At 37.8% G+C, this 12,622-nt stretch overlaps 1 protein-coding gene across 4 annotated transcripts in view; it reads right to left on the bottom strand.

Annotated features, from left to right (window-relative positions):
* CENPF (centromere protein F) overlaps positions 1–12,622 on the bottom strand; it is a 62,380-nt gene that overhangs the window by 40,513 nt on the left and 9,245 nt on the right. For 3 of the 4 annotated variants that reach the window (XM_032318158.1, XM_032318161.1, XM_032318159.1), the window contains exons 4-8: positions 12,282–12,403; positions 11,818–11,909; positions 9,493–9,784; positions 8,167–8,369; positions 439–564 (exon numbers count right to left, since the gene is read on the bottom strand). In XM_032318158.1, coding sequence (XP_032174049.1) covers positions 439–564; positions 8,167–8,369; positions 9,493–9,784; positions 11,818–11,909; positions 12,282–12,403 — 835 coding nt within the window. The remainder of the gene's footprint in view (positions 1–438; positions 565–8,166; positions 8,370–9,492; positions 9,785–11,817; positions 11,910–12,281; positions 12,404–12,622) is intronic. The other variant, XM_032318160.1, reaches the window with a different exon arrangement.

Genomic DNA, 12,622 nt, shown 5'->3' with positions numbered 1-12,622 from the left:
ACTCAGCCAGGCTAACTCACTCTCCACTGGCAGCAACACTTCTAGAAAGGCGTCTTCACCCCTAACATGGCTGCCAGCTTCTTTCCCCACCACATCAACTACCTGTCTAATGTATTCGCCAACCCACAGCCTTTAGAAACATGTGGAGAACAGGATACAACTTCCTCCACAACTGAGAGTCTTTGAAAGAAGAGAAAGGATTCTTTCCTACTTGGTATCAAATCTCTAAGAAATCAGAGCACACAGATAAAAAAGAACATTCGAGCTCCTGAGTCACTTCTCCAATCGAAAACTGCAAGATGGAAGTGTGAAGGATCACACGGGGAACCTGTTCCTCACAAAGGAGTTCCCCTCTCGTAGAACACCCCAAGCAACAGCAATGCTTTTCAAATGACAAAACTACGAAATGCAAACTCCTTGTGAAGCCATTCACCTTACCTCTTGAAACTCCTTTTCCTTCTCCTTGAGTTTCTGTTCCAGAGAGCATCTGGCACTTTCTGCATTTTGTCGCTGACAACTCAAATCTTCAGACAATCTTTTCAGTTTTTGTTCCAATGAAGTACACTTAACAACAAATAAAAACGGTCAATACAAAGTTATTCGAGGTGAGAAACAAATATTTTGAATTTTAGAAAAATTGGTTATAAGATCTGGTTCAAGATCATCTGTATTTTGACATTTCATCGCTTCTCGGCCTTTTGGCTAAGATCAAGTGTAAAGTTTGATTTTTAAAGGATCAGCAGGGATGCCTCACTGGCTTAGCCAGGAGAGCTTGTGACTCTTGATCTTGGGGTTATGAGTTCAAGCCCCACACTGGGTGTAGAGATTACTTAACTAAATAAAACTTTAAAAAACAAATGAATAGAATAAAATAAAATGATCAACAAATACTAAAACTGCTATTAATTATTTTAGCACACATAAAGTTTGTATCTGGGAAGTATTAGAAAAAATGTAAATATTCGACCATTTCAAGAAATACTTCATAATTTGCACTATGAAAAAAGAAATCAGTGTTTCTGAATAATGAATAAAGATTCATCTAACATTTTGTTGCATGGAAATGAGACACTCAAATGCGGTGATGTTGACCTGTGTAATTTAACAGCTGTAGAATAATCAGCGAGTGTCCATGACCCTCATATGAGAGTCTGTTTCAAGAATAATAGGTAAGGGGCGCCTGGGTGGCTCAGTGGGTTAAGCCACTGCCTTCGGCTCAGGTCATGATCTCAGGGTCCTGGGATCGAGTCCCGCATCGGGCTCTCTGCTCAGCGGGGAGCCTGCTTCCTCCTCTCTCTCTCTCTGCCTCTCTGCCTGCTTGTGATCTCTCTCTGTCAAATAAATAAATAAAATCTTTAAAAAAAAAAAAAAAAAGAAGAATAGGTAAAATTTTAAATATTAAAAAACCTCTTTCCACAACACTCCCACTATGACATTTTCAATTTCTGAAGGTTCACAGCACTCCAGAGAATATCACAACTGGTTTTTAGCCAAGCTGCCATAAGCAACACAAAGAACATTTCTTTCCCTTAATCATACCCAATACGTTCAGGATAAGTTTTAAAACATGAACTAAACCAAAATTTAGGATGTCCTTCTAAAATTAAATTGGAGCAAAATGGCCTTAAGTCACCAAGTACTGAAAATCATTCCTTTGAATTTTCCCCACAGTGTTCAAATCCTCAAAACAACTCTAAAGTTCCAGGGAAGACTAAAAACATGTCATATGGGCGGGGGAGAACTCCCTGGTCTAAAAGAAAGGTGTCCCAGTTTGGCAAATCTCTCTTCTAAAGTATTTCTCCGGGAAGCATTATAATCTCATTCAGAACTATTAGAAACACTAGAAATTTAACAGAAAAATTGGAGGAAAAGAAAACACTAAGTAATACTTTGCCGGAAGATCAGACAATGATTATTAACTAACAGAAGATGAAAAAAAAAAAAGAGTTGGTCAGAACTTTAAATATACCAACTTCAAAAAGAAAAATAATTGAGCCAGTGGTTCAAATTAATACAGTAAGACACCTTTTCATTATCTTTACTGTTCTTATATTTTTAAATCCCCAAAGAAAAGTATTAAAGAAATTATTTATAATAATAACAAATATTTATCAAGAGCCTACTAGATGTCAAGCACTGTGCTAGGCATGAGGGAATGCATCAAGAAACAACCCAGATAAAAGTCACTGCTCAGATAACTGTCCAAATGTTGGTGGCTGACAATTCTCAGGGGGGAAATAAAACCCCAAAAAAACAAAAAAACACACCATGCAGGGCAGAGATGCATGAACCCTTGGTGCCCTCTGCTGGTCGTCCCTCAAACTGCAACACATTCCTCTAATCTCAAAATCAGTAACTTTATCACTACAAAACAGGTTTAAAAAGAGCACTTAGTGGGACGCCTGGGTGGCTCAGTTGGTTAAGCGGCTGCCTTCGGCTCAGGTCATGATCCCAGCGTCCTGGGATCGAGTCCCACATCGGGCTCCTTGCTTGGCAGGGAGCCTGCTTCTCCCTCTGCCTCTGTCTGCCTGTGCTTGCTCTCACTTCTCTCTCTATGACAAATAAATAAAATAAAATCTTAAAAAAAAAAAAAAAGCACTGAGAAGATACTTACATCTTATTTAAAATTTTTACAATAATATTCTGATATTGAAGATGCACAATCCATGTAAGAGTAGCTGACCACTGAGTATCATGAATGTTCTAAAATAGTTTCCAGAGCTAAAATCCTTGAAAATATGTAGTGTATGACCTTGGGCACTCACTCAGTACCCTGGGCCCAAGTTTTCATCTGTGAAATGTGGGTGCTGAACACCAGGTTTTCTGCCTCAAAGTTTCTATGTGAGTTCAAACTTTATATCCCACACAGTTTGAAAATACTTGGAAAAGAAGCAAACTAGAAATAGCATGTACTCACAAAAGAACATGGTATTGATTTTGATTAAATTAGCTCCACTTTACTTAATGGGTAATTCTAATGGTAGGTCAAGGAACAGCATAAACAAAGCACAATTTGATTTCAGCAACACATTTGACCAGGTCCTATTATCCTAGGACCTAGTCCTAGAGGTGAGAGGGAGAAAGGTAGTCTGAATTATCAGTTAGGTAGATTTGTTGCTCACTGGGAAAAAGGAATCCAGAAAGCATTGAACAAATGAGTCTTAATAACCTGGAGGAAAGTTAGGTGTTTTGTTTTTTTTTTTTAGATTTTATTTATTTATTTGACAGACAGAAATCACAAGCAGGCAGAGAGGCAGGCAGAGTGAGAGGAGGAAGCAGGTTCCCTGCTGAGCAGACAGCCCGATGCAGGGCTCCGTCCCAGGACCCTGGGATCATGACCTGAGCTGAAGGCAGAGGCTTTAACCCACTGAGCCACTGAGGCGCCCCTGGAAGAAAGTTTCTAATAGAAAGCCAGAGCTGTGTTCTCAGCACTGTCCTCGTCAAAAGTTTTAATTCATGATCTGGTAAGAAGAAACTTTATCAAAAATGCTAGGTAGAATAAAGATTCAGTGATCCTGTCACATAAAAACCAGTAAGACAAAGTATAATAACATAAGTTAATTATATAAAGGAAAGCCTAAGTTGGCAGGAAATGCAACTGAAAATAAGCTTAAATGACAAGAAACTCAATGGAATAATAACTAATGTATTATTATAAACTTATCCTGTGCCAGGCACTACGCTACAGCCTTTAAAAATGTTATCTCAATCTTTACAACAATCCTAGGACACAGACTTTTTTTTTTTTTTTAAGATTTTATTTATTTATTTGACAGACAGAGATCACAAGCAGGCAGAGAGGCAGGCAGAGAGAGAGGAGGGAGGCTCCCTGCCGAACAGAGAGCTCAATGCGGGGGCTCAATCCCAGGACACTGGGATCATCACCTGAGCCGCAGGCAGAGGCTTCAACCCACTGAGCCACCCAGGTGCCCCGGATATGGACATTTTTAACACCATTTTATTGATTAGGCAGTGGAGGCTGAGAATTCAAAAACAAAACAATAGGGATGAGGCAGAACCAGGACTCAAATTCAGTCTCTCTAACTTGGAAAACCAACCTACATACTCAGACTGCACAAAGAAAATAAATAAATAGGTCAAGGTAGGTCATGGTCCCATTGGCCCTCCATTGCACCCTCATACAATGAATCAGTATTTATGAACAATATTTTGTGCAAAGCATGGCACTAGGAGAATGTCTAAAAAATGAACCTAGACTACCACATCCAGAAAGATAGAATAAACATTCATTTCTCTATTCCTTCCATTGACAACAATTCAAAACTCTGCACAAATGTTAAGAAAGCTCTAAAGGAAGAGACTGAGTGACTAGGGACTTTGGAACTCAAGGGGAAAACATGATGGTCCTGAAAGAAGAGAACAGTCAACCCAGAATACCTGTATCCTGAGGAAACACCTTCCAGGATGAAGTATCAAGACATTTCCAGAGAAAGGAAAACTAAGAGAATATGTGGCCAATAGACCAAACTAAAAAAAGAAAGAAAGAAAGAAAGAAAGAAAGAAAGAAAGAAAGAAAGAAAGAAAGAAAGAAAGAAATAGCTAAAGGAAGTTCTTTAAAAAAAAATGAAAATGATGAAAGAAGGAATACTGGAAGGAATCAGGAAAGAAGGAAAAACAGGGTAGGCAATAATCTTGGTATAAATAGAAAACTGAAGAGAAAGAATCTCTAAGTTATGTTTGACAGTTAAAGCAGAAATTATAACACCATCTGATGTAGTTCTAAATGTAGGTAGAGTAAACACTTAAAGAAATTGTATTATAACTAGGGGAGGGTAAAAGGATGAAAAGAGCAGTAAATTTTCTGTAATCCCTTAGAGCTGCTTACATGACAACACCAACAGACTGATAAATGATGTGTATATATAATGTATTATCTAGGGCAGTCACTATAAAAGCTCTACAAAGAAATGTATCTAAAAACTCTAGATAAATTAACATGAAATCCTATAAAATGTTTGAGTAACTCACAAAAAAGAAAAAGAAAACAAAAAAATAAGATGGCAGTTTTAAACCATGACCAATCAATGATTACATTAAATGTAAATGGCCTAAACATGCTAATTAAAAGACAGATGATGGAAAAATGGATTAAAAAATATAACCAACTTGGGGCACCTGAGTGGCTCAGTTGGTTAAGCAAATGCCTTCAGCTCAGGTCTTGATCCCAGAGTCCCAGGATGGAGTCCTGCACAGGACTCCCAGCTCCATGGGAAGTCTGCTTCTCCCTCTTTCTCCCCTCTTATGCTCTCTCTCACTCTCTCGCTCTCAAATAAATAAATAAAATATTTGAAAAATATATATATGCACAGGTGCCTGGGTGGCTTAGTCATTGGGTATCTGCCTTAGGCTCAGGTCGTGATCCCAGGGTCCTGGGATCAAGACCCACGTTGGGCTCCCTGCTCAGTGGGGAACCTACTTCTCCCTGTCTCTCTCTCCCTGCTTATGTTCCCTCTTTCACTGTCTGTCAAATAAATAAATAAAATCTTAAAAAAAAAAAAAAAAAGCCCAACTATATGCTGTCTATACAAAACTCACTTCAAATATAATAAAAAGACAGGCTGAAACTCAAAAGACAGAAGGCAATACATTATGCAAAATTAAACGAAAGCTAGAGTGACTAAGTTAATATCAGAAAGAGTAGATTTGGGACACCTGGATGGCTGGATGGCTGGATGCAGCCATTAAGCATTTGCTTTCGGCTCAGGTCATGATCTCAGGATCCTGGGATCAAGCCCTGCATTGGGCTCCCTGCTCAGTGGGAAGCCTGCTTCTCCCTCTCATACTCTCCCTGGTTGTGTTCCTTCTCTCCTTGTCTCTCTCTCTCTGTCAAATAAATAAATAAAATCTTAAAAAAAAAAAAAAAAAAAAAAAAAGGAAAAGAAAGAGTAGACTTGAGAAAGAAGGAAATTTCCAGGAACAATGAGGGCTATTATATAGTGATAAAAGTCAATCTACCAAGAAGACACAGCAATCCTAAATGCTTATGCACCAAACAACAAAGCTATAAAATATGTGAAGTGAAAACTGAGAACGGACAGGAGAAATAGATAAATCAACAATCATGGAAGATTTTTACCATCCTTCTTTCAACAACCGATAGACAGGAAACGAGCATAAATATAGAATTCAACAACACCATCAACCAACAGATAATTTGGGGCTAAGGATAATTTGAGAACACTTCACCCTGCAACAGAATATACTTTTCCCCCCAAGTGCCCATGAAACATATCATATACCAAGGTAGACCATTGTCTTAGACCATAAAACAAGCCTCAACAAACTTAAAAGATTTGAAATCATACAGTATGATTGGTATTCAGTAAGTATGGTACAGTATGATTGGTACTCAGAAAGGTATTTCTAAGTAATCCATGGGGAAAAGAGGAAGTCTTAAGCAAATAAAAATACACAGAATAAGAATAAAAATACAATATATCAAAATCTGTAGGACATAGCTAAAGCAGTACTGAGGGAAATTTACAGCTTTAAATGCCTACACTAGAAAAGAAAAGTCTCAAATCAATCATTTAAGCTCCCCACCTCAACAACCCAGAAGAAGAGCAAAATAAACCCAAAGCAAGCAGAGGGAAATAACAGAGCAAAAATATATAAAATTGAAAAAAGAAAATAAATGAACCAAGGAGCTGACTCTTTGGAAAGATCAACAAAAGATCAATAAACTGACAAATTCTATTGTCATTATTGACAAAATTGACACATCTCTAGCAAGACTGGCAAAGAGAAAATGACATAAATATCAGGAACAGAATATCACCTCACCTAACAACATCAAAAGAATACTACTACAAAAACTACGTTTTTAAGTTTAAAAATTTGGATAAAATGGACCATTTCCTCAAAAAACACAAGCCATCCCAACTCATCCAGTATGAAATAAATAAATTTAATAGCTATATGTCTATTTTAAAAATTAAATTTGTTATTTTTTAAAGACTTATTTATTTGAGAGAGAGAGTGCATGAGCAGGAGAAATAGGAGAGGGAGAGAATTTCAAGAAGGTTCCACACTGAGTGCAGAGCCCAACGTGGAGCTTTATATCATGACCCACAAAATTATGACAGTTCCCAATTCATTTCATAAAGCTAGTATGATCTCTGATACAAATACTAAAGAAAGAACAAAAACAGAAAACAGCTGACCAATATCCCTCATGAACATAGACATAAAAATCCTCAACGAATTATTAGCAAATGAAATTTAGAAATATATAAAAAGAATTATATACCATGGTCTTGTAGGTTTTATTCCAAGGATACAAAGCTTATTCAAATATTTGAAAAGCAATCAATGTAACCCACCATATTAATAAGCTACTATTTTGTACAATTACATGAAATCTACAATTACCTTAAAATAATCTTAAAAAGAAAGAACGAACCTGTCTTCACAAGGCAAACAGACGATATAAGTCTACCTACTACAGTAGTTCTTACCTGCTGCCTTAGAAATATCTAGAGTTTATTAAAAGTAAATTTCCTTAGGCCCACATCAGACATGAATCTAATAGGATTAATTTCAAGATTCTCAGCATAAACCTCAAAAACCCTTGACTCTACCAGCTTCTCTGCCCTCTTGAGTGCTTCTTAAAGTTTCACATTTTCTTTCTTTCATTTTTTCTTAAAGACTCTTTATTTATCAGACAGAGAGAGAGAGAATGAGTACAAGCACAGGAGTGTCAGGCAGAGGGAGAAGCAGACTCCCTGCTAAGCAGGGATCCCAATGCATGGCTCGATCCCTAGACCCTGGGATTAGGACCTGCGCAGAAGGCAGATGCTTAACCAACTGAGCCACCCAGGTGTCCCTGCTTCTTTTAAAGCTCCATTACTTAGTCTCCTCTTATATGTGTCAAGTGCCATATATACATGATCTTTATTCTTCCCCACCCTCTTAGTGACTTGCCCAAGTCACTTTGCTGGGAAAACATGCAGTCTGGATTTCACCCCACATCTGCCCAACTCTAAAAGAACTTACTAATTCAATTGCATCAATACTGTCTAGTATGTATTAATGAGGTTCATTACTAACATTTCAAAAATTTTAGTGTTGAAGTATTGCATGAAAAAAATTTCCAAAGAACTGTATGATAAAATGTAGGTTTTCAACACTTGAGAAGTCCAGTACCTTGGTTGATGCCTGGTCATATTGCGCTGTTGATCTCACCAGTTCATCCCTATTTTTATTCAGCATTTTCTCTTTTTCAACTAATTCTGCTTTTGCTTTCTCCAGTTGGAGTTGGAGTTCTTGACATTGATTTGCTTGGCCTTTCATTTCTTTCTCTTGTCCTTGCAGATGTAGTTCCAACTCACTAATCTTGTTCCTTAGGTCTTAAATGACATACAAAAGCCACAATTTAATTAATACATAATTTTGACAAATTTATATAGCTCAATTCAGAATGTATCATTTATGTTATTACTCTGCTCTGAAATCTTTGGTGGGATAAATATAAATTCACACTAAACACAGAAATTACTTTAATCGGATTTAATTCAATGGTTAGTCTCTATTGTCATTTGTATTCAAGTAGCCCATAGGAAGCAGGTGAAACAAATTTTCCAATGTTTTCAGAGAAACTTGGGAAAGAAAATGGTTTTCTAAAGTCATGAAGAGTGTCTTATTGAGGCTGAAAAAATTGTATCCCATAGGATACTCCACATTGAAATTACTACTTGGTTTTATATGCTGGCAAACTAGTATTTGTTTTGTGCCCATGTCAATGCAAAAAGTGCCAAGCAGTGCAAAATTCACCTTCCTGTATTCTCTGGTAGTTTTACCTACAGTAAAGATCAAGACAGTGTGAGCCTCCTATACTGCCAAAATTAACAATAAATTTTTCCCCCCTACATACATATAATACTGGTTGCAATGGTATTGGCAGTTTGACAATTCTCACCAGCAAATACTGAAGGTGATTTGCAATATACTATAGCACGGAAAATTATCTTCTGCACAGTAGATTCCAAAACACCACCTGGTGCCCTTGGCTGTCAGCTGTGGGGTGATACTCCAGCCAAAGTTACAGGTTGGTTCCTATGTGGACAACCTGGCAGTACAGAGCAAAGCTGCCCACAAACATGGGCCACACCTCTGGCCAAAGCTGGCCAGACCCCAGGCTTGCTCCATGGGCCATGAGAGAAGCCCAAAGAGAAGAATTGCGCAGGGCTACTGTAACTGACCTACTCACCCTACTTCTAGAAAGACAAAGCCACTCAAGACTACTTTTGAAGGTTTCCGGGTACCAGCTTTCTAGTACAAATAAACGTACGTTCCAGAACTATGGTATCTTTTATCCTCCAATCAGTATTTCACATCACCAGATTGAGATGTTGAGTTTTGATATAACTAACAGAACATACAAGCACCTTCTAGGACTATAAACGTCTGGAATCACCTTGGAAATCATCTCAGGAAAATTTAATTTCAATTTAATTTAGCTCACAAAGTTACCTTGATTCTGGGCTTTTAATTGGTCCAAAAGGTGAGAATTGCTCGAATTATCACAGAAACTGCCATTAGCATCTCTTTTCCCTGTTTGCAAAGTTGATCTACTTGGAGTCACCTCTTGTTCCCCAGAGAAGTGAGATGCAGAGAACTCTCTCCTAATCGGAGTTTTTAGTGCATTCGATGAAAGCCGAGTTGGGGTCTTTTCTTGTTGCCACGAGAATACGGACGAGGAAGCCTGATGTCGTGCAATGTCCCTGTGATTCATTGTGCTTTGGGGAACAGCCTGACTCGTTTTCTGTAAAGACAGAAACTCTTTAGGGCCCCTTAAACATCTCAATATTCAAGGTTATTTATTTTCAGGTAGAACATAAGGACATAATGCCAAGAAGTTACCACTTCCACTACATACCAAGAAAGAATGTTCATTAAGTCAAGGGAACCATAAGGTTGCAATATCCAGGGAAGGAACTGTCTCATGGTTACACTTTAGCACTGAAGGCTTAAGGCAGTAGTATTTGAGTCCCAATCTATTAAAATGGGCTCAGTTTTTATATTTATTCTGGATCTCTCATACACTCTATTAAAAACAAGTGAGTATTCGCTACCATTTTGAGTTCTGAAATTTGGTGTCCTTGGCCTATCCTTGGTCACCTCCTCCCCTAGCTTTGCACAAAGAGGATCAAAACTAAATATTAACCTAAAGAATTCTTTCAAGAATCTCACTTTCCACCATACCACTCCCAAAAAATGTAGGACAAGGTGTTTTATGTAACACACATTTGTGGATTTGCAATTGCTCTGAATTCCTTATTTTTTTAATTCAAGTATAGTTAACATACAGCGTTATATTAGTTTCAAGTGTACAATAATTCAACAAGTCTATAGATTTCTCAGTCCTCATCAAATAATCCCCCTTATCTCCTTCTTTTGTTCTCTTTACCTCCATTCTGACTAATATCAAGACATGATTATAGATGTTGCATTAATCTTTTTCTTAAAGATTTTATTTATTTATTTGACAGAAAGAGACACAACGAAGGAGGGGACACGAGCAGGGGAAGTGAGAGAGGGAGGAGCAGGCTTCTTGTTCAGCAGAGATCCCAATGCGGGGCTCGATCTTAGGACCCTAGGATCATAACCTGAGCTAAAGGCAGACATTTAACAAATGAACCACCCAGGTGCCCCGGTGCATTAAATTTTTTATAGCAAAATCTTTTCTTTGCCACACAGAGAGGTTTCGTGTTTGCAGACTCAATTTTTCCACCAAGAAAACTATGGGAATCGATGTCAGAAGGAAAGTGGGCACCAATGACTGAACTGATCACCAAACACATAATGTTTCTAAGACAAACCAGAGAATTACTATTTAATTTGTACTCCACCGTGAGAACCAATACTTTTGCTACATATCAGAATCCTGGTGATCTCCAAACAAGGGTTAAAAGCATGAGAATAATTAAAGGATCAAGCTCTCGTAGGTACTTTGTGATCTTCAGTACATAAGTATCTACTTAGAAATCCAGCCTTAAGCTGTTTGAATTGTCCCATTTCAGCGAGTTCTTATGGTTACACAAATACATAAAGTACAAAACTGGGATTTAGGTTGTTTTTCTGCCCCCAGCCCCTTTTCTGTAGCAAGTAACATCACACAAGCAGAAATGCTAAAGGTAAATTGTACAGATACCAGGTATATTTGGGTCAGTCCCTAAACTAGAAGCAGGGGTTTTTGAAACCTGCATTTTGTTTCTTTTGCTGACATTCAAACAAACCTCATGACCCAGCCCTCTGCCTACTTATCCGTACCAAAATGGAGCTTAAAATTTGAGTCTCTGTAACTTACATAACAGAATTGGGGAGATTATCTTGATAATTCTCGCCTCTAAATAAATATTTCATAGATAATGACCCTTAAACCCCATGTCCCTCGTGGCAATCAGTACATTCCATAAGGACTGAATGGGAAGCAGCCAATGGCCTCCAGGTGATAAAGCCAGCCGGTGAATGTCTAGAATGACCCTGGTCCTCTCCTCTCCTTACCATTATGTCTCCATAGGGAAATAATTAGATGGCTACAATTTCTGTAGAATTTGATGAACATCTATTGTCGAGGGATAAACTGATCTCCCCACACTACTTTTTGCTTCTACTTGCTTTTAAAACCAACAAGTAATTATAACTAATGTAATCATCCAGGAACTTTACCTTCTCAATCTAAGAAAAATGTGTCAAGCTCTACGTGAACCAGATTTTTCTCTAACCTTGGACTCCTGCATATCAAAGTACTTGTTCAACTACATACTCCACTGAGAAGACCCATCATTAACTTACTTTAGCTTGCAAGGCTTTAACCTCTGCCTCTAATCTTTTTCGTTCTTCAACCTCCTTATTATATTTTTCTTTTAGATCTTCATACTTGGAACCTAAACAAAGACAATGAGATACAGTTTTACTTTGGTCACTGATTTTGTAAAGGAATTCACAGGTCAACAATCATCGTAATAGTTTAGAAATGAATATTGTAGTACACGAAGTGAACAGACGCTGGGTTTGAATATTCTGAACCTGAATTTTTTTAAAAACACACTATAGGCTAAAATGAAAAGTTTAAAGGCTTAAGTGGGTAGTTCCACTACACAGATACACAAGTGGATATGTGGCCCATTAATGCCCAAATTAAAAGGTTTATTTTTTTTAATGCCCAAGTTAAAAGTTGAATTCAAAGATGAATTATGTGATTTCTTTGGCAAAATTAAAATCCCAGTAAAAGAGCAATGAGGGGAAATAATCCTTACCACTATAATACTGACTTGGTGTCAGTGGAGTTGCAAAGATTTTTTGTGGTGTCGTGGATGGATGCAGAGAGACATCTGCAGCCTGTGCAGCTTGTTGGCTTCTTTCAAGTTCAGATTTACACCTGTTAGGAAAGGACCCAAGAAGATGCAAATCAGAGCAAATGCTGCCAAACACTAGCACCACCTGTTCCCAGAGAGTAATAAACTTACAAAAACCCCACCCTCTGAGAATTCTTACCACTTCCTTGGTCCAATAGACATTTGATAAGAACTAACTTATGGGACAGACCCAAACTCAGTTCCCCCTCTTCAAAGGAACTCAGTCTGGTTAGGGAAACAAA

This window comes from Mustela erminea, chromosome 17, assembly GCF_009829155.1.
Source record: "Mustela erminea isolate mMusErm1 chromosome 17, mMusErm1.Pri, whole genome shotgun sequence".
Classification (NCBI taxonomy): domain Eukaryota; kingdom Metazoa; phylum Chordata; class Mammalia; order Carnivora; family Mustelidae; genus Mustela; species Mustela erminea.
This window is presented reverse-complemented; position numbering and strand designations above follow the sequence as displayed.